Genomic DNA, 23,153 nt, shown 5'->3' with positions numbered 1-23,153 from the left:
TGTCGAATTCCCTCTACATTCGCAATGCAGGAGCCAAATTCCTCAGCTTCTCTCTTTGACAATTTCCACTGTGCACAGGGATGTGTGATTACAAAAATGTGTAGTGGCTTAACTGAATATGAAAGGAGAACCAGGATAAAATAACATGGATTATTAACCATTAATTCAGGGAAAATATGGCACTGTGATAAATGATACCTAATCATGGATTTGTTTAAGTCATTGCTGAAACAGAGTGCCTACAGCAGAGAGGTAAAATAAAGAGGTATGAAGAAAGATCAGTATTGTGAGGCCATTTAACTCAATATACTCCCATTATCACTGTTAATAAAAGTAAACAGCAGTTGTTTCTAAATATCTCATTTTTGTACTGCTGATTCCAGTACTTGCTATACTGCTGAAAGCCTTGGTCTCTGGATGTGTAGGATTACATCAACTTCTCTGTTGTCATCCACTTCTCTCCCTAAAGCAGGCTTTAGGAACAAAAACTTGAAGCAAGTTCACTTGGAACCTCAAAGCTAAGAGGCAAACAAACCCACTGTTTTGGGGTTTTTAACGCCATGGATTTCAGAAAATCTCTTGAGTGTTTTTGTTTTCTGGGTTTAATTATCTAAGTCAGAAAAAAATGGAAGAGAGGCTGTGTCAATGGCCAAACCTATGAGCCAGTTTAACAAGCAGTAAATTATTCATAACAGACATAGCTCTACACAAACAGAAACATACACAGGGAATAAAATACTTGCAAGGAGGTGATCAGAACAAGTATTTTGCAAGATTCAGGAAGGTAGAAAGCAAGCACCGCAGTGGCATTTCTCAGACCTGCATCTCCAGAGCAAACCACAAGCAGGAAACAAGGCACTCCTCCAGTGGAGCAGGTTTACTGGGAAGCTCTAGAGAGCTGCTCTATTCAGAGAGACCATCATTAAACTGCTGCTATTCTACAGCCTCCACAAACATGAGCCAAACTAAACACAGATACGGGAGAAAATCAGCTCACTGGAAGAGCACATTTTAATTTTAAATTCCAGCTTCTCCTAACCTATCTTCTCTGAAAGCTCTTCCTTTCATGGCCTAGTTATCAAGTGTTCCTAAGACACCTGTTATAGCTGTTAAAAAAAAACTCAGAAAAATCTGGCAGCAATTCTTTCTAACCTACCATCTCAGTTTTAATTTACACTTTAATTATGTCATTAGCAGCTCAGGACTAGCCAAGGTGTACGTGAATTCACACATATGGATACAAACACCAAACCCTAGCTGGCAAACACAATTCAGATGCAGTGATTTCATTTGACTGACTTCTGTTTTTCTATAATCCTGACCCCTGCAGTTATAAGGAATGTGGAGTACCACAGATTTGCAAACACACTGCACAATGTGCTTTCTAATCCTAAGGATCAATATGGAAAATGATTTGTAAATACTGTAAGACAGACACAGAGAAGTGTATGCCCTATCCCCACCAACCCTGCATGGAGGCAGAGCATCTCATTCATGTCCCTTTCTTGACTTGAAAGTCTCCATGGAAGAAGTGCTCAGAAAGCTGTATACTCCAAAAGGAGGGTGTTCTGGCACAAAGTTAAGGGGCTGTGGATGGCTCTCAGTGAGATATCAGCACTAATCCTGGTCTCCTTTCTCTGTTCAAGCAGCAAATTGACTGGCACACACACCCACTGAGGATGTTTATAGCATACTCTGCAGACATGCATGGCCAAAGAGGTCACATTTTGAACCTGCAAATTACTCACACATTTTACATTTTAAATAAAACTGTAGATTTATTGTACAGTAGTACAGCATGTGCCTTTTTAACTAAAAGCTCAGCATCACATAACACTTTAATCTTCCATTAAACATACACAGTCCTACAACAAAGCTCAGCTCAGCAAGCCACATAATGAATTAATTTATTGAGAGTCCTGGCTATGCTGTTCTTAAGGATGTTTACCTAGAGCAAGAACAGTGGCAGTGGTTCTGGTGCTGTAACATTTAATCACTTTTACCTTTTCTCAACACAGTAATAGCAAGCAGTCATCTAGAGCACAACAAACAGATCACTTAAGGGACACCACATTTAATTGCAAATGTATGAAACAGTAGACCAGGGGATCTCACACACATCACACAGGTGTGGCTTAGAAACCTGTTATGAGATCACTTTGATGTAATGACTGCACTAACTATGCCACAGAAAAACTGGATGCATGACAGGCATCGCACCATGAAGTGTCATTTGGGTTGAAATTCTTAGGTTTGGAAGAGGCAGACCAGGGTGTTCTATACAAATATACACTTGCCTTATTACACTAGTTTACACTCCTGTAGCCATTTGCCCATGTGACAGCAACATCTTGTTATAATTCATTTTTATACCATTTACTTCAACTTTACCTGGTTCAATTAAAAAGAAGATCATTACTTACAGACACAGAATGTGTTCTGTGCCACATCTTGGCCTTTCAAATTATCATAGACATCCAAGTTGGTGTAACCAGGCATCCTTTATGCTTGCTCTTGTGCACAGGTAGCTACAAGGTGTTATTAAGACACATTCAGATAAGATTCTTTATTTGCCACTGGGGTTTTTCATTGCAATGGAGAATCAAAGCTCATCACTATATAATGACTTAGAGTAAGTAAATTTCCTCTGAAATTTGGAGTTAGATATCTACAACCCCAATGAGCTGCAGGTCACAAACTCTTCATCAGAGAGGGAAAGTTTATGCTTTTTTATTGCTGTTCAGTTTACCATTGCGTGTCAAACTTTAAGCCTGTTCCTTAAAAGGATCAGGTGCTATTTTTATTAAAGAGTTTAAAATTCTCAGAAAACAGTATTTGCAGTAAATTTTTTAATACCCAAAGGAGGTAAATTTGGATCCTGCACCTGAATATGTGATTTTTCACTTACAGCAGGAGTGTGATAGTCCACTCTTGATTGGTTCCAAACAAGCACCAGCTAAAATAATATGATAATCAAAACACAGAGAGTGGTATTAAAGAAAGAGAGGAAGGAAATCTATATCAAATATCTGATCTTGAATTAAAATAGACTAGCAATATATGTAAGCTTTCAAACAGACGAGATGCTTAGCTTATCTCAAGTAACATACCAGGAGTCACTTCCAAAGAATTACACCAAACTTGCACCTGCTGTGGTCCACGTGTATTCTCTGGCTCTGCAAATTTCACTCATCTTGGCCAAAATACTATAGCATGTTAATTAAAGTTAAAAAAATCAAAAAGGGACCAAAAAGAATTGTTTTAAATCAAAGTTGCTTTTGTATCACCTTCAACATTTTTCTGAATTTTTCAGAAAAATTTCAGAAATTTTCAACAATTTTTTTTTAAATTTCCCCACACTGAAAAAAATTTCACTCATCTATCTTGTTTCTAGTTTTAGATAAGACTAGCCAGCAGAAGAAACAGAGCTTGAAACAAATCCATTCTCGACTTGCATCACTGAAAATACAATCTCAGTAGATTTCCAGTTCATTGTCTAAACTGTAATATTTGATAGTCTTCAGTGAAAAGATGAACTCTTAGCTGATTATCTAGACATCACTGGTACAAAAGGTAATTATTTAATTAAAACAGACTTCACCTGAAATGATTTTTTTCTTGCCGTTGAACAAACACAAGCAGCCTATAAATGAGATGCACTAGATCTTCTTCTTCCACTCAGAATTTCTAATTTGTTTAACAAATAATGAGAAATAATTAAAACCTGATCTTCAAACATTATCAACTGTTTAAAGAATAAAGCTCTGCTTTTTCCCGAATTCATTCTATGCCATCTTTTATTAAAGAGTTTACGCAGATTCTTTCTGCTTACTAAAATGAAGTCAGCTTGTGTTTCTTACATATTTAAATAGCTCCAACACCAATGACATACAAAGTGTTATACTGAATTTTAATTCTTGTAAAACATTATTTCACCACACACTGTTATTATAAATCTTTTCAATAACATCCATTATAGAACTCAGTAAAGAGCACTGTCTACTACTATGCACTGTCAAATATTTCTGGCAGTATCGGTAATCGACTACAGCATATTTATCTTTTTAAATCAAGTGTTAACCTACATATTCTGAAATTGCAAATAATACACAACAGATTTTACTGTCATATAGGCTGCATATTCATTCATTTTTTCTGATTTTTATAGAAGAGTAAATTTTCTATAACAATATGAAAGAAAATTAATAACTTATTTATCTACCTAGGAGGCTAGTAGTTATTTGTAATCATATTAATCAAAAGATGACTGAAAAATTCAAAGTTAATTATTGTGAAGTGCACAAAATCTAGAATATAGGGATTTTCCACAGTACATTATACTAAGTCAACATAATAGATTAAAAGCTGTAAAGCCAAAATCATCATTTAAAAATTTAGTGTTTCTGACATCATCTTCCACCACTCCATCAACTCTTCTTTTTCCTCTTCTTTTCTTTCAGACAATGACTCCAGCTCAAAATCAACCTGATTAAGAGAAACAATCAAAAACATCAGTAAGAATTACAGATAGAGAATAGTTAGGCTTTTAAGAGCCATTTTTTGACAGAAGATGCTTAACACAAACATAGGGCTTAGAGAGGTACCTTCTGGTTCAGGCTGGGTTTATTCCAAAGTGTCCCAAAGCTGATAAATACATGCAATACTAGTATATCAGTACAGTAACTTATCAAAAAATACACACACAGGTGAGCAAAATTTCCTAAAGAACCAGACATATGTCTTTGACTTGACTAAAAATTTCAGAAAATATGAGTCAATGGAATTAAAACTGAATAATAGCCAGCCACATAAATCATGTGGCGTATTATAAAAAGTATCATCAGCATATTGCCAACACAGATCACAGAATATTCTGAGTTGGAAGGGACACACAAGGATCAAGTCCAGCTCTTATGAGCTCCATTCCCTAACCAGCAGGGCTAATCTCAGCTAACACCTAGCACTGCAGACCCCCAGCATATCAAAACATGTATTCAATTTTATGCCATCAAAAAAATCCAGGGAGCTTTTCCTAACACATGGCTCATTAATGTAGATACAATGTGCTAGTTTCACAGAATTCACAGAATGGCTAGGTTGGAAGAGACCTTAAAGATCATCAAATCCAACCCAGCCCTAACACCTCAACTAAACCATGGCACCGAGTGCCACATCCAGTCTTTTCTTAAACACATCCAGGGATGGTGACTCCACCAGCTCCCCAGGCAGACCATTCCAAAACTTTATCACCCTTTCCATAAAAAACTTCTTCCTTTAGTATATCTTAACATGTGATTCACACCAGTGAAATAGCATTTATTTTAAATACCTCCACATCTGTTCAGAGAGTGAATTAAAAATGCTTCTGAAACCCTAGATGCAGTCTAGATCTTATTAACCTCACATACTGGATATCTATGCAAAGCAGTGGCATATTGCTACCCTTCTGCATGGAGCTGGCCACTGGTTTTAACCTAAGCAGGTACTCATTTGACAAATTACATTTAAAAAATGTCTACATCAAAACCTCAACATCTCTTACTTTTTATGTTGTGCTATTAAAAGATATTCCATAATATTCTATTCAGACATGTACCAATAACATGTTATCTCAATATTACCCTTCTCTGTGTCTTTTTATTATAAATAAGAATGCTAAGAGATGAAATGCATTTATAGTGAGATTGCTCTCAGTGGCTGGTGTATCAAGTGCTGGAAGAGTAATTTCCAGACTTTCTAAATTCACATGTTCTGGAATATTCTGAAAAATCACCTCCTCCTAACATGCATACCATGAAGGAAAAATGGGACCTTTTAAATGTATAATAGAGGATAAATGAACACATGTGAACACTTACCACAACAGCAGGGCTGAAGGGCACAGCCACTTTTTTAGTTATTGCTAGATATCCTGGTGCAGAGGCCGTAACTTTGTAATTTCCAGGCACAAGCAATCTCCAGTAATCACCATCCTTGGCTGTAAAGAAGAAAAAAAGAACCCAAATAAATATGTATAAGACTAATTACATAGCTAAGAAGAAAGGCTCATATGTCAATCTTTTATATTCCTGTCAGTGCTTTCTTTTTGACTGCCTGAAAGGCAGTTCCTTCTTTCTTCCTTCAGTAAAAGCTGTACATATATATATATATATATATATATATATATATATATATGTATCTTTTTTGCTTCCTTTCAGGTAATCAAAAAAAAATTTTAATTTTGAAGTTGTGCTGGAAACCCCATGAAAGATTATGCCTGCTGAGGCTGAAGGCTCTCCATCACACTGAAGAAAAGGACATTATGGGACATTACTCCACTTTAGAAGCACTGCCCAGCCAATGTAAAGTCCCTGCTAAATGTCTGAGATTCTGTTTGCAATGTGATACGGATTTTTAATGTTCCTCAGTATTCTGATAATCCAAGTGTAAATAAATTTCATTCCCATCAAATTTAAATAAGCGGGACTACCTTTCTCATCTTTCAGAAAAAGCTACAAATCATAATTTCCTAGAATATTACATGTGTATCACCCTTGAAGCATCACTATCTACATGTTTCAGTGTCCAGGCATTGTCAAGGGTTTTTTGTTTGGTTCAGAGAAACAGAAATGGAAGCTTGATCCACTCAGGTCAAAGAAAGGCTCCTCCCACACTGTTACTACAGTTTATGTTTTCCAGTCACAGAATCAAAACTCATCATCATCTTCTCTAGAAATGACCCAATTGCATTTTCACAAAGACTCAGATCTTCCCTGCACCATCAGTAGGCAATTATCTAATTTGTCACAGGCTAATAATTTGAATTTCTTGACCTCCAGAAAAGATTGCAGAGCTATTTTAAAATTCAGCTAGCAGTGCCATTTAGAAGATTTGGCCATGCTCTTTGTACTAGTCCCTTAAATGCTTTTTCACCACATTAAATATCTGCTATTTGCATGGTCAAAAAAAAAAAATGTCAGTAGTCAGTCCAGTTGTTCCCAGACTTTTCTCTTCATAAAACAGAATGGAAAAAAAAATTGCTGTAGAACTACAGCAATGATCTACTCTAATTTCTGTCACTTGAACAAAGCACAATTTCAACTCATGAATAAAGAAGCAGGAGAAAAGCCAAAGAATATTTCTCCCTCATTTTGACTGTGCTAATACTCAAGTACTTGTTTTCATCCCTGTTTTGACAATACGTGACTTTAATCTTATACACACACAATGATGTGAAAAGATTTATAATTAGATGCAATTTTTGTGTCATAGAAGCATGAGCTCCTCTCTCTCAAATACCTCTTTGCACAGTTTATCCCCTTTTTATTATGCCTGACAATTTATTTCCAGTCTCTATACATTTTGCCTCCTTGTTTACAGTGACAGAAGGTAACTCATGTTTTCACAGACTGTTCTCCTGCTGGGCAGAAGTGCTGCTGGTCTCTTTGCAGGTGATGTACAAATACAAATGAGAGGTGACTGAATATTCTACCAGTCCTGTTCCATAATATTCTGCATTTCTTTGACAGTATAGTGAGACATATCATTGAGAAAATGAACATAAAATAAGCTCATGCATAAAGCAGTAGCATTTACTTATTGTTTCTCTAATTGGTATCTTTTGCAAATCAAAACATGTTGTTCAGGATAGGAAAGCACAGGTGTAAAGGGAAGGCTGAAAGTTGGCACACTGTGCAAGCTACTTCTGAACTCACTCCTAGAACAAAGAACATCATCACTGAAGAGGTGACATGTTATTTTCTGTCAACACCAAGCAACACAATGCTTTCATCTTTTAGAATCACCCTTCTGAAAAAACATCACGTAATTGTAAACAGCAGAGAGAATTTATCTTTGCTGAAGGAGGTTATGTAAATTGGAAATCTGTCAAGAATTTACATACCAAAAGGTATGACTGCATTGTGAAAAATGTAACACTTTTGGACTAAAATTTAGCCTTCAAACTAAAGGCAGCACTATTGACAGAGCTTTAAATCCCGTCAGAGCTGTGAAACACTATTTGCTTCACAAATTAGAAGACAGATTAGAGCATTAATAACCAAGAGCCACCCAAACCAATTTACACCAGACACCCATGAAGGAAAAAAAACCAGTCTCAGCTACTCTGAGAGCAAAATACAAGTGAAAGACTTGTAAAATCCTCTGGGCAACAAACTTCTTGAGGTACAACGTACCGTTCTGGTTTCAAACTTTTGCTCCCTTAAAGCTGCAGTTAAAAAGATGTGAAATGGCTCCAGGTTGCTAAGCCAAAGAGAAGCACTGCTGAGGTACCACACTCACCTGATGTAATATCATGGCTTATCCCCTCCACAGAAATTGTAGCATTTGCTATTGGATTGCCCTGAAGATCTTTAACAAACCCCTTCACTCCTCGATGAATCTAAAATAAATAAGGTCACCAACAAATGGTAAAGAAAAAATTCTTAAGAAAAGATGGTGTTTTTTTGGCAATGGAATATCTATTGATATATCTAACAAAGCATGCTATGAATCCCACAGTTTACAGGCTGACCACTATCAATGATAAATACTAAATATCATAATGGAACAGGGAATGAAGAGGAAAATAATTCAGCAGGTAGTTATAATAATATATCTGTTCAATGCAGGTAATTCTCAGAAATACACAGCAAATAATAATACATGTAAACATTGACTTGCAAATCTTTGTCATACTGGGGATTAATGAATGCACAGAAAAGCTTTGAAAGAACAGCCTACAGAAACATTTTTTTAAAAGTTTCATCAACTGTAAGAATGTAGAGCTAATGACATAATTTCTTAAAGGTGAAGCATTAGCAAAGTAAATGCACTTTGAAGTCACTTGGATTTCAGTGGGCAATCCCTCTGTGAGATGCTTGAGCTTTCTACTGCACACCCCAAACATCCAGTTCTGTGAGCTGGGACCACAGAGAGTCACAACATTCCCTCCTGGACGGTGGGAGAAGGGCACTGGTGTGTCATGTCCTTGCTCCTTCATGCTCCAGGTAACAGCCCCAGCAGCAGCTAATCTGTCTGCTCCTACTACAAATGAAATTAAAACACTGATATGATCTCAATGTACTCAGTCCTGCCAGTGTATCTTGAGCACAGCCTGAAAGCAAACTCCTCAGAAGCAAGAGAGTGAGGATCAGCTGCCTTTTCATCTCCAGAAATAGGGAGCTCTTGGTGCTGGGCATGAGGGGATGTTGGGAACCTCTGTGGAGATGCACCTCACTGTGAGCCTGGAAACAAAGCAGCAAAGTACTGTGAAGTTCAGGCTCCTCTCAGATTCCATGTCCTTTGAAAAGGCTTGTGGATTCCAAGTTTTATTTTGAGATACTGATGTTCCCCTTTATGAACCTATATGGTGAATTCAGCTGCATCTTAGTTCAGCCGACAGATTTAGTTCAGATTCCTGTAACATACACTCTGGGAGAAGCCTTAGAAAAGCAGCAATTACATATTTGCACTGTCCCCAGCACTCCCGGGGGAGCTGGAGCATAGACCTGGTCATCTTATCCTGCAAGAAGATAAAAACCAATGCCAAACAGACCATCTGAACTTCAAGGATAAAGCTGGTAGCTCTGCAGGAGCAAAGGAATTTGGCAAAATAGTATCTTATACATGAGCAATTTTGAAAATGCAGTGACAACACAGCTTTCCATGAGTCAGAGAAAATTAACTCCTGTGCAGGGAAGCTGAACAATTTGAGATGGATTCCATAAAGAATGGGTAAAAACCTGCAGGACAAGTACAGCTTTTTCCTCAGCCTACAGATAATGTTTTAACAGAACAGTATAACACTTCAAATATTCAAATATTTCAGATTTCTGGCTAACTGAAGCATTTCTGCATAATTAAGTCCTTAAAGAAATGAATGTATTAATTGATGGGCTCTGCTAACAAAGTGTGTTTCTCATTTCACAATCTCGGGTGTGCAACCACTAATGATATTATATTTATTTGTAATTTTTAACTACAATATTCAGGTTTCAGAAATTCTCTATGGTCTAATCCAGCTGCCCAGGTTCCTGTGCATCCACAGAATGATCCATCCCACATCTGCAAACACACTGGAATATCTGCAGAGGGCAATCCATCTCTCTGAGCACACACACCAGCACTGGGGGAGTCAGTCATAGACTATGGAGATTTGTATTTTTTTCATTGAGGAACCCAACACAAATAATTTAAATTAAATGTCAGCAACAGCTTAAGTAGGCTGAGAGGATTCTATACTGTAAATTCATCCTTCTTTTCCACTCTTCTTCCACTTATTTAGAAATATCACAGGATTTACCACCATAGAGACAAATAAGAATTAAAGCAACATCTGGATTAATATGATATTTTGAATTAGATGTTCACAAAGCACTAAGTTTAGAAGCTTTATGCACAATAGTTGGTTTTGCCATCCTCTTCTCTGTTACCTGCTCAATGTAATTTATAAGAGAGTTCTTGTTGTCCTCCCAGTAGCCCTTCAGAGTTTCTTCAGGTGGGAATTTTTCACAGCTAAGCTCCACTGTGATTTCAAAGCAGTTGCTGCTGAGGTAATTGAAATCCTGCATTCCTGTAATGCCAGAAAGGAGAGGCAGTGATGCATTTTGTGTTACTCTCAAGTAAATAAGGAGGGACTCATGAAATGCGGCGACTATTAAGAAAAGAACAGTTATAAATACAATTGATGCAGCTCCACTCCATTTGCTTAATTTTGAATCCAGAAGCTTTAAATCAGAGAAACCAATAGGACAAATAATTCCAAAATACATTTTCTTCCCAGGGAAAGTTTAGAAAAGCCTTGATAAATAGGCTGTAGAGTTTTACTTGATGCTGCATGTGACCTGTATAGTTTTAGTTCACACATTTTTGGATAGCTGACATATAAATTACATATTTTCTTTTTGAGAAATAAAATTATTTTAGATTCTGGCTAAAATATATCCATATGAAAAAACCAACCAAAAAAGACATTCACCTTGTAAGCCAAGAAGAATGACAATTAATTATAAAGCAAATTAAACCTAATAAAGTGACATTGAAAAAGAGATTTATAAAGATGGATGAAAAATGTGGGTTTTTTCTGAAAATAAAATGTTTCACATTAGTAACATTTTACATGGAAAACATTTCCTTGTCAAGATTTTCTGCATAGATTTCAAATATTCTCCACAAAAAAATACAAAATAAAACTTCCTATAAAATTTATTTATATGAAAATTTTTCTATGAATAGGGTTTCTCCAACTCAATGCCTCTGCAAAATCAATATTAGATAGCCTTTGAAAGAGAGGAGAAGCATCACATAAATTCAACTTTAATAACTGAAATTTTAAAATATAAATAGCATAGTGGCATCATCATTAAGAATAAAAACTTGATGGAGAATATTCATTCTTTTACATTTCTGAGCCCCCCCTCTAACCACATGGGTATATTGGCTATTTGCTTAAATTGCTCAACCAAAATTGAAGGAGGTTTCCAGTTTTGTAACTGGATCAACCAACTGGAGAGGGACAGTGGCTGTCCCCAGGAGGGTTATAAATATATGTTGTGCAGAAGCTGATGAAGGACCATCCCTCCCTTCCCCATTCTGTCTAGCTAACAGAGTCAGTGGATTCTCAAATGGAGGCCTGAAAACAAAGCAGCAATCATGCCTTTTGAGCAGCCCCATGGAGGTCACTGAGGGATTTAGAAGTGTTTCTAGGACAGCTAGTTTATGCAGATCTGTGCTCCCCCATGCCAGCTGCATATGAGACCTGAGGCATTTTACTGAGCACCAGTATTATTCATGGGTCCATAACTGCCCAGAGAGCTGGTGTCACATCCCAAAGAGAACCCCAAGGATGGCAAACAGACTGAGTCAGGTGGGATATTACCAACACACTAAGGTGAAGAGACTCTTTTTTTTTTTTAGAAGAATGAGGACACAGAAGGCAAAGGCTCCTAGGAGGGATGGCTCTGACGTTCCATCAGGCAGAACTCTTAGATGGACCATTCAGCAAAACACAGCAAGAGAGCAGTGGAGTCATGAGTAAAATCCTGATAGCAGTGCTGACTATCATACGTCTGTTCTGGACACTAGATAATGCTGCTTTTGTTGATTTTTGTACGTCTTCTAAAAGAAGGAAAGAATACATGAAGAGGAAAACAGGGAGCCGAAGGACACAATGTAATTTTACTGTAGCGACAGTAATTCTAGACCATTACTGTTCCAAGTCTCAGAAAATTTCTCTTTCCTCCCAAAGTATTACTCAGGGATGCCCTAGTTTCTCAAGAACAGAAAAAAGAAGCAATATACTTTCCCCTTTTGTGCACAATGTCCATATCCTATAGTTTGTTTCCCAGGGCCTGGCCTTGTCCAAGGTTTATGTGCTGCTCCTGAAAAAATTCATCTTTTGTATCTCTGGGACAGAGAATGGGATGAAGCTGGCCAAGACCTAAACTACAGCCTACCCCATGTGCAATCTGGAGTGCATTGGGCTGTTCACTCTTTACCTCCCTGTTCACAATGGTGATTAGGTGCAATACACAAGAAACCAAAACATTTCTAAAGATTTATCAAATATTGCAACAACTTCACTGCCCCTGGTCAAGTCCTTGAAGTGCTCTATCTGTGTCATGTATCACATGCATGCACATCTTCACGCTCCCAAGGCCTCTCACTGTGACAAAGTGCAGCACTGACTTTCTCACACTTTAACAGGAACTGCCCTCTGAAGATCAGAAAGGCTTAGATACCTCAGATATAACTGAGATGCAGCAATGAATGCCCTTTATTGCTGACCATGAGTTGGACTTTGAAACTGAGAACACAAAAACTTCTCTGTTGCACTGCTCCAGTGGCTGAGGGACTATAGTGTCTTTATGTTACTGCTTACAAAAGTAAGCTTAGAATACGGGGAAAAAAATAATTTCTTCAGGTTTTAATAAAGGAACACGAAGCTTCGTAAATAAAGTGGAATGCAGGCTGTGCCCCTGACATCCAGGCATCAGAATTACTTAAGACTTTGAGCTGCAAGCTAGAGCACTAAGTTAGCTCAGCTTCTTCACATAGAAAAGACAGTAACCTTTAGCAGGATGCACTTGAATGAGGAGAACATGAATACTTCCTACATTAGTATTTAGTAAAATCCTAAAAAACCCTAACACTGCTGGCAAAACTGGTAATCCAAGTTAGGAATTAGTTGAGTGCCAAGGGTGATTTGAGAGCATCTGAAAATTTAAAAAAGACACTTAAACAATAGCCTAATGGTACAGCAAAGTAAGCTGCTTTGAAAAGCTATTTTTGTAGTGACATGAATCTGATTAGACTCAGGTGACTCTGTAATGACAGAAAAAGCAGAGCAGGCATGTGGCTAGGTAGTAATTGATTACTATCTGTTCTTCTCATTTTTGCTTCCAGATAGGTACTCCACACAAAAGGTACGTTAAAAAGTCATTAAGGATGTTGAAAAGTTATACAGTCAGCAGCTAAGGAAATGCCAAAAATTAAAGCTGTTTGTGAAAATTTAGTTTGGCTTTCTTATGCATGAGTGAATTACTGATAGAGAGAAGGCCTCCATTAAAAACATCACGGATTTATGTACAAACTTGTTTCTCCCCGGAGTCTGATGGCTAAAAGAGCCATTCCTGAACACAGAAGAATGACCTCTTTGCCTTGGCTTGCTGTCTCTGAAAAACCTACAGGGGTCAGCTGATTACAGATGACAACTACTACAAGTGTAACAGCATCATGGCCTCAGACCTGGCACAAAGGTGCTCATGGGGAAAATTTTTCTCTGTACCCCTACTCTGCAGAAGGAAGTAACTGCCAAACAGTTATGTTTAGAAAAACCTAACAAAAAGTGTAATTAAGAGAGAGAAGAAAAAGTCAAATATTCCTCTACGTCATCCACTCTCTCCACCCAAAAAGCCAGAAAGGGGAATTGTCACCTTGCATGAGGTTGGTGAGGAAATCCTGAGGTCAGACAAAAGGGAAGGACAGAGGATGAATGCAGTGGAGGGTTCCTCCTTACTTCCAGTTAGAGCAAAGGACTATCACCAGATGTCCCTGCCATAGATGTTCAGCCTTCCTACTGAAAGAATCCAGGTATTCAGGAAGCCATGAAAAGCAACCCACAGTGACATGAGAGCCATCCATGCACCACCCCTGCAGACTGAAGAACTAGTGAAGATGGCTGCTGGCCTACCTGTCTTTTACAGAAGGTACAAGGCCCTGGAGGACCAATTATATGGGCAAAGAAGTGATGTTGCACAACTGGGGCACCATAATAAGCTCTGTAGGGCAACAGCACCTATAGTAATCCATTAGAATGAAAAATCATCCTTTCCTGCTGTCAAAGGTGGAACCTAGGAGATGGCCAGGGATAGAGACAGAAAATGGGCAGGAGTGGATACTGGAGCTGTGTTCAGTGCAGAAAGGAATCTTTAGTAGAAGACTGAGAAAGGAAGGGAAAAGGGGAAAGTGGGGTACAAAAGCCCAAAGGAGCCCAAGGGTGCAAAGGTAGAGAAGTACCACCTTAGCTCCAACAGGAGCAGATGCAATGGAGACAAGGCCTTCAGTGTTTCTTTTGATATATTCCTAACTCTGGTAAGGATGTACAGTGGAATACTTTCCCTAAAGTCAGATAAATGGCTTTTCAACAGTTTATGCTGCTGCTAACGTGGAGTTCATTGCCATATGGACAGCAAAAGATCACTGATACCATCAATAACTGAATTGCCACATTTTGGTTTTTGGATGGAACTTTTCATATTAGAACTTCCCAGAAAATTTTCACTTGAACTGAGCAGTATTTAGTTATTTTTCTTAGCACTAGACATAGAAAGAGCAGAACTGCTCTCACTGAATTATGTTTGTTTTTTTAAGTCACCAAACACCACCACAGAGGTTGTGCTCAAAAGTCACAGCTTGCCAGCTGATTTCTGCACTTAAAAAAAACCCCAAACCAATAACAGATTCAATCTGAATGGTCCAAAGTATATTGTTGTCTCTCTATTTTTTATAAGCTGCACCATATTAGGATAAGAGATCCTGCTTAGCACTAGGATTCCTGCCTATTAACAAATTCATGTCTATACAAATATGAGAAAAAGGCCTCACTCAGGGAATTAGCAGTCTAACTTAAAATAAGATCCAAAAAGAGGAAATCAAGCTTTCCAAAGACTTTTTCCAATGGAAAAATGTGTCTTTGCCATATGCTGTTTAATCAGAATCAAAGCATTTCATCAAAACAATGGGAAAACTGCTTTTTATAGCATTTTTGTAAGGAAAAATAAGCTGAAGTTAAAGATATCTACATTTTTATAGCTAATATTTAATATTTCATTAAGCTAAATTTAAACTGAATTTAAACAAATTTTAACTATTTTTATACTTTATATTTTAACTGTTTATATTAATATTTTTCAGCTTTTGCAAACTCCAGTTTTCAAGTTTTAATGGTTCCAAGAATTTTTTCAAGAATTTTAATGGTTCCAATTCAAAGTCTGAAAAGCCTCACACAAAGAGATATTTTAGGGTTTTAGTTACATTCAGAAATGTTAATATTTTATTTCATACTCAGCCCCTGGTGATCACTGGCTGTGTGAGCACTAGCAGTTGTTCTGTTTCTAATTTCTTCACAGGAGCTTAAATATTTTCTTCTTTTAGTACCACCTTACTGTAAGAGAAGCAGAGTTAGGCTACCACTTAGGCTGTCTAATGGTTTGAGAGATTCCTATTCGTTTCAGGTAAAAATTTAAAATTCATTCAGAGACTGTAATTGAATATCAAGAGAAAAGCAAAGAATAAAACAGTTATGTGTGTTCAAAGTTATTCAGCATAAATCAACAAAGTCAAAGCACAGGCAAATCACTCCAACACAAGCTGGCTCAGAAATCTTCAGCTCAGTTTTCATTCCAAGTTGAGCAGAGGCAGAGCACTCCAAGATTTAGATATCCCAAGACCTATTTGGCTCAGTTTACAAAGATATCAAAATTCTTAATAGAAACGAATGAAATGTCTCATTTGAATTAAATGTCTCATGTCATGCTCCTATTCTGGACTTCTGGAAAATTAGTCTGGACATGCCTGCAGTAGCTCTGCTGCTCCTCTGAGCACAGAAGGCTCTACGAAAGTCTTGGGAAACAGTACCTGGGCAGGAATCAGGCACTAACCAAGCCACAAAGCATGGAGATACAAATACAAATAAGTATCTTCCTGGCTGGTTTTGTTCCCATTAAAATCCAAGGCCAAACTCCCATTTCCTATAACACTGCAGAATCAGGCAACCAGGCTCCCCTGCTTCCTTCAGCTTGGATGCTTTCATTATTGAGGTTCAAATGAGCCAATAGGCTGCTCTATTGAGGGTTTGTCAGGGGATTTTTCACTCTTTTCTTAACCCCTCCCTGCCAAAAAAACTCTCTTAGTACTTCATGGTAGCAGAGCTATCACTTGCCCACTGTAGAACTATTAAATTTGCAATGACCTGGAGCCTGAAGAAATGCTGCAGAAAAAGCCATAAAAGGAGTATTTTAATAGTTATCACAGTGAGCTTTATCAGATTTTAGAGATGTACTGTGGTGAGCGATCAGCCTTTGTTTAGCCTCAACCAGACCAAAAGTTGTAGATAACATAACTCAAGGCCAGAAGAAGCAGTGACACAGACTCCTGTGGGGTGGGCTCACCTCCTGGGACACTGTACCACGCACCACCATTAGTTGTTCCATCCACGAAGCTGCTGTCATCATCATTTTTACGGCACGGTGGTCTGTTTGGGTCAGACATAGCAGGGTTAAAAGAAGAATAACTGCGAGCCAGGCTTTGAAAAATAGCATCATCAGGGCAGGAGCTGTACTCATGAGCACTGCCTAGGGAGGAAAAAAATCCCAGGAACAAGAATTATTAAAAGGGCAGTCATAGTGACTAGGCTTACAATTTAGATCATCAGCACTGCACAGCAGGATTGTGCCTGAAAATACTACGTACACAGGCAAGTGTCCTACAGCATCACAAGTTAACACTGCATTATCTTTTTAACGTTAACATTTCCCCATTACTTCAGCAATTGTTGCCCTATCATTAAAATGGTTCATCACAAGAGTCTCAATATTTATGAAAATATTGCTTTAAAAATGCGCCGCAAAACCTAAGCTATTCAAGGCTTTAGATTTTTTTTAGAAAAACACATAGTTCAAAACCACAGATTTCTCCCTGAAGAGTTTTATAGTTGGATATTAGAAGAATTTGCAATTAAAACACGATAAAGTCAACTGAAAGAAGAGAATCACAAACAATATAATTTCATGAAACTTCGGTCATGTGTTCATCCCATAGCAGCATAAAAAAAACAAACTAATATTGCTGTATACTTTATGATTACATCTATGCCACAATGTGATCCTTTTTATAAGGGACCAATACTGAAAACAGTAACAGTGATAACTGTTTCTGTCAGCAGACTACTGTTTCAGAAATTCATTTTTTACAGGTGCAAGAAACGTTAACCTAGATACATCTTTCTCACTTCATTTAAACAGGGTACAAACAGCCCCAGCTAATTTAAGAGCTAAGTTGCCTTGATTAATATATCTGAGGGACTATTATTCCCTCGGGCATTACATCACTTTTGTACTGCAACAAACTATCATCTTCAAAACTAGAAAATATGGTCATACGGTGACTAGCTTTAATCACATGATTAGCATGATAAAATAAGTCATCATAATGCAATGACTACAAATAACTTTTTTTTTTTCAAATTTTATAGGTTTTGCAGTGTTTTATGGTTTGCTTGCACGGTTTATAAAGAGGATCTTAGCTACCGGTGAAATAAGTACAGAATGAAATTTCTATCTCCTACTATTTCATGTTAACTTCTATTTACATACCACTCCGAGTCTCATCATAAGGATAGTTTGCAACAAGGTCTCCTCCATGAAGATTGGCAGAGAGCACAAAGGGAATATCCATAATCCAGTGAATGACACCCTTCGTTTCAGGAGCAAGCTACAACAGAATAGCATTACCAGCAGTTACAAATCGATAATCCAATTAGAAACATTCAATTAAATACAGTGAGCTTAATTATTACCACATAAACTGTGCAAAACAGTTAAGTGAACAGCAATTTTATTCTGGCTTCAGAGAAAATTAAATCAGTCCTCACATTAGATTTATAATTTTATTAAGTGGATTAATGTAAGTCCAACACTGGTGTCAGCTATCTCAGAATAAGCCTACAAAAAAAGCAATCTCAATCTTTTACTTCTTCCCATTATGGATAAAAAAGCCTACCCAATTTTAAACAAAGGAATATGAAATAATTTTTTAAAAATGTTGGTGCAGTCTTTTCTCTGCATGGAAGGTAAAATTACTTTATTAATATTTTGAATTTGAAGCCAGAACACAGCTATTAAGGCCACAGTCCTATGGGACTGCAGTCACAACATTTGATTTTCTAGAACTTCCTCTGGGGGTAAACACAAGAAGATAAAAATCCCTCCAGATATACAGCTGCATATTAAAGGCTTAAACTTCACAAAAATTCATATGTTATATGTGAGAATAGCTATCTGGCTAGCAATATAATTAAGCACAATACACAAGTGAATTTCTGGCAATGGTAAAAATGCAGAATACTTGGAAAATCTGCTTAAAATCAAGAGAGAAGGCTATGCAAAAAAAATTATGAGCTACCTTTTGACTGAGGAATTGTCTAAGGATTAAGATGGATCAAGAGTTTACTACAGCAATCCATTTGAGGAAACAAATCAAGAAGCATCAGATGGATAAATTTAACAAAATGAACAAAATATTCAGAACAACATGAACAATAAAGACCATACACAGAGCTCTTAGGGGTCACTACTTTTTGCTTAGAGATGGGCATGACAGTGACCCAACATTCAGCCCCTACTTACCTTGGGATTCTGGTCCACAGCTTTTTTCATGTTCTTCAGAAGATGGTTGTTTGGGCCACCTTCTTTCTCATTAATGTAAACTATTCTATCAAGATCGGGGAAATTTCGGTTCAGATCTATCCCCTGGGCATTGCTTCGACCAACAAACCAGTCTTTAAGCTCACCAGGCTAAATGAGGAAAGGGAACACAAAGAGAAGGGAGATGAGTAGATTCAGGAGATTACATATCAAGCTTTATATGGGTATGTTTCTTCCCATGTGCTTGAGAATAAGAAGGGATCATGTGGGAGAAAAAACTCCTGAGGCACCAAGAGCTGAGTTGACCACCCCTATTCCTTCCTAGAACTCTGTGGGGACAAAACCAACCCCTATTTCAATGAGGGTCTTGTAGGACAGGTTTATTCTCATATGGCACACATGGACTAAGGATGAATAAAATTACCAGCAGTATTTTTCAGTGCCAGGGGTGTCTCTCCCCAAGACTTGGGTTTTCCCCATTGCCTCATGCCCTGACTGTGAATTACACATCTCATTGTAGCAAGACTCACAACACCTGTAGGCTTATCTGGAAGCCACAGGAATGTTTGCATTTGTTTCAAGCTCCTCTAAATAACTTACAGGGTAAAGAAGGACCTTAATCTTTACCTGAATCTTTTATTGTGTCTGGCAGCCTTGTTCACTGAAATGGCAGCCATGAGAATTTTTGCAAAATTATTTCTTTAAACTGATTCTCTAAAATAAGTTTTGGATTTCATTAAGGAAATGCCTTCAGAATGCATAGTTTTCCCTAGCTTCTCTCTGTAAGCTGTCAGTACTCTTTAATGTAGGTTAAGTTTGGTTACTGATTTTAATTTGGGGTATACTGAATATACTGTCACACTCTGTGTACAGGATCAAGATATTCTAAATTAGAACAGCAGTTCTAAATCGAGTCTCATCATATTTAAATTTTAGACAACCATATAAAAGCAGGTGTACTTTGGCTAAGGAAAAAAAGTTTCAAAAAATATTGTGAACCTCTAGAGAGAGAGATATTTCAAAGTAGTAAAATGCCACATCAATCTGAGGACAGCTTCTGCTTCACTGCCACGAGAGGGAGATGTATGACCGAATATAGAGTCTGTGCATATTTTTGAAGACTTCATGAGAATCAGTTTAATAAAGATCTTAATAAGGTTTGACTTATTAATCATAAACAGAGAACTTGAGAACCTTCAACATTTCAATATTAATTTAAAAAATAAATATACCTTGTAAGCAAGGAAATTCTTATTTTTGTTTATAACAAAACACAGAATCTGTATTTTGACCAGAATCTGTATAACAGGGTTAGTTTTTGACTTTCATTTGCTAATTATGCATTAATACATTATATGTTTCTTGACTGAGTCATCGCCTTAAAATGCATACTAAATTTTCTTGACTAATACCTTAATTAAAGTATTTCATGCATGAAATTAAGAATCAAAAGTAATTAATGCTAATAAGATGGCTCATAAGGCTTGTTGTTTTGGGACCAAGCTCTGGTGAACGTGAATAATTTTTTTAGGTGTATTTGCATGGGAGTATCCTAAAAGAAAACAAACTTTCACTTTTCTAGAACTTTTGAAACATCATTTATTACTAGGAATCATTTATTTGTTATTTAGGAAGTTATGTCTTTAAGAAGCAGTTCAATCAGTGAACTTAGTGAAAGAATATGCATGAAACATAAGCATAATTATATTTTTAAATCAGAGGAGAGAAGGCTAGTTGTTGAAAAGTCAAGCATAAAATCCTCCTTGTTAAACATAAGAAGCCTACTGTACTATTCAGAAATACTTCGGTTTTGTTGTTCCATCCAACAATTGCCACCAGGAGTCCATGTATGTGTAAAACTGTTAGTCCAAGAGCATTATGATAAAGCTGACAGACACTGATAGATATTCTTACACACAGAGCCTTACAAACCTGGGATGCTGCCTTCTCAAAGCCATCTGGGTTCAAAGATGGCATGATATGGATACGTGTGCTATGGATCAAGTTGATAATAGTATCATTTCCTTTCTGGTATTCATTACACAGGTATTGTGCCAAGAAGATGAGCAACTCCCTTCCAACAGCTTCATTCCCATGCATATTCCCAACATATTTAAATTCTGGCTCTCCTGCAAGAAAAAGAAGAACATGTCTTAGAGCAACATATAAAAATCACCCATGGACCGGATCACGCAGCATCCCTGAGATGTGGGTATGACTATTACTACAACTGGGCATGGCATCCCCAGGAAGCTTCAAAACTCCTTCTAAACTCTGGCTTAACAAATGCTAATTAATATTCAGCTGTTTGCCAAAGACAGAGTGAGAGGAACAGAGGACAACACAGTGTGCCAAAATAAATGCTAAGCACCAACATTAATACTACTACTGTGAAGATCTAATGCAGTTGATGCATCAATACTACAAAAGTGTGTCTTGATTACTTAGTTTTAAAATATATAAACTGACACTAACAGGGCTTCTTATCTTAACTGTTCTCTCCAAGATTAGGTAAAGCTTATTCTACTACACATGCATTAAACTGCAATTCTTTCATGAAAGCAAGGCCACAACCAGCTGTTGATCACAGTGATTGAAAAAATCTTACTCAGCAGGTGTTTTGGATATTCACTCAGACTTTATGGGCCAAGTGCAAAACCTAACTCATAAAATCAACAACTTCCATTTAACATTCTAATAAACAGAATTAAATACCATGCTTAAATATTCCATACAAATAATCTATATTTAATGCTTATGTGTATATTTAATGTAAATTTTATGCATATTACATAACCATGCAATACACATATTAAATGTGTAATATATATATATATATGTTGTAGAACATATAGAATGTGTAACAAATAGATATTCTCTGTATTAAAAAGCCATCCAATATTCCCAACTGCTAAACAGTCTCATTCTCATGACCATGGACATGAAAACCACAAAACATATGTCTTTGGAGCAGTGAGGAATTTGCCTATTAAAAGACTACATTTTGGGCTCTCATTCCAGAGACGTTTCAGTGTACGTATAAATAACTAAACAAGATCAAGAGGAACTAAAATGAGGAATATGCTATTTTCTAGACTGAAGCTCCTCTTCCCTTATGCTTTTCATTTGGAAATGTAGTTCTGTTGTAACTGCTTTAATCAAATATTCAGTTAATTGTAGACTCTGGATAGTCTTCAACCACACTTTGTGATAGCCTTTAGCACTATTAAAGGGGCAAATTCAAGCCAGGAAAAATGTTACACAAACAACACCTAAGTAATTGCTAATCAAGCATGCAGCCATATCTACTTACAACCTTTCAGTCTGTGCTTGTTAACCTTAATCCAGTGATAAGATGCTAGCACATACAGCGCTATTAATACCATGGCTTTCCTTCCAGCTAAGTTGGTTTTATGAATATGGATTCATCTCTGAAATGCTTTGCTAGACAGGTTTAAAAGTTTCCTAATTTGTGTGAAACAGTTTCACTTTATCCGACAGAATGCCATTACTGTGACTAAACCCCTCCATTTCCTCTTTTGGCATTGAGATCCTATTTACTGTTTCTTTCTATCTGCTAATACCAGGGAATGCAAGAGGTTTAATCAACAAGAGTAATCAGACCACGCAATCAACCTGATCCCATAAAACAGATGGATACTGTATAATAAAATATGCAGCACTGCACATCACATGTACTCAGAATACTCACACACATGTACACTGGCATGTTACTTATGGGGAAAATGCTTCACAAGCTAACAGGCAAAATTGTTACTCCCCTAAATACCAACACAACTGCATTTTACACCTGTGCTTTTCCCTAGGACATACCTAAGGAAGCCTGAAGGAGTTTCTTCTGATTCCCAGACCTGTGCATTAATCTCCCACTTTCTCACCCACTTGAATTTTACAGGCCTGGTTCAAATGAGTAAAGAGAAACATATGTTTCCCATAGGGTATTACCTGGCCTTCCCCCAAAACAATCATTAACAGTGTTTGTAAGGGTTCATGGAAACAGTCACACGGGGTCCACAGTGAGCCAAGAGTACAGCTTTGGATCTTCAGTAGTAATGACCCATCCCAAATAAGCCAGGAAGAGATACTGAGTCACTGGAAATATAGAAAGTGTTTCCTATGAAAAGTGATTGAAGAGATCAGCCCCATTTTCTTTAGGTCAAATATACCAAACATCATGTCACAGAGGGCTCAGTCAGGAGAACAGTACTTCCCAACACCACAAACAAGGGA

At 37.2% G+C, this 23,153-nt stretch overlaps 1 protein-coding gene across 1 annotated transcript in view; it reads right to left on the bottom strand.

Moving 5' to 3' along the window:
• Nucleotides 1-1,751: 1,751 nt before the first annotated feature.
• The window catches only part of CPE (carboxypeptidase E), a 57,598-nt gene continuing 36,196 nt past the window's right edge, over nucleotides 1,752-23,153 (bottom strand). Inside the window, 8 exon segments of the mRNA XM_066548248.1 lie at nucleotides 1,752-4,485; nucleotides 5,859-5,977; nucleotides 8,281-8,380; nucleotides 10,413-10,552; nucleotides 16,650-16,832; nucleotides 17,853-17,970; nucleotides 18,885-19,052; nucleotides 20,835-21,031. Coding sequence (XP_066404345.1) covers nucleotides 4,387-4,485; nucleotides 5,859-5,977; nucleotides 8,281-8,380; nucleotides 10,413-10,552; nucleotides 16,650-16,832; nucleotides 17,853-17,970; nucleotides 18,885-19,052; nucleotides 20,835-21,031 — 1,124 coding nt within the window. The 3' untranslated portion in view covers nucleotides 1,752-4,386.

The sequence above is a fragment of the Molothrus aeneus genome, chromosome 4 (genome assembly GCF_037042795.1).
Source record: "Molothrus aeneus isolate 106 chromosome 4, BPBGC_Maene_1.0, whole genome shotgun sequence".
NCBI classification, from domain to species: Eukaryota; Metazoa; Chordata; class Aves; order Passeriformes; family Icteridae; genus Molothrus; species Molothrus aeneus.
This window is presented reverse-complemented; position numbering and strand designations above follow the sequence as displayed.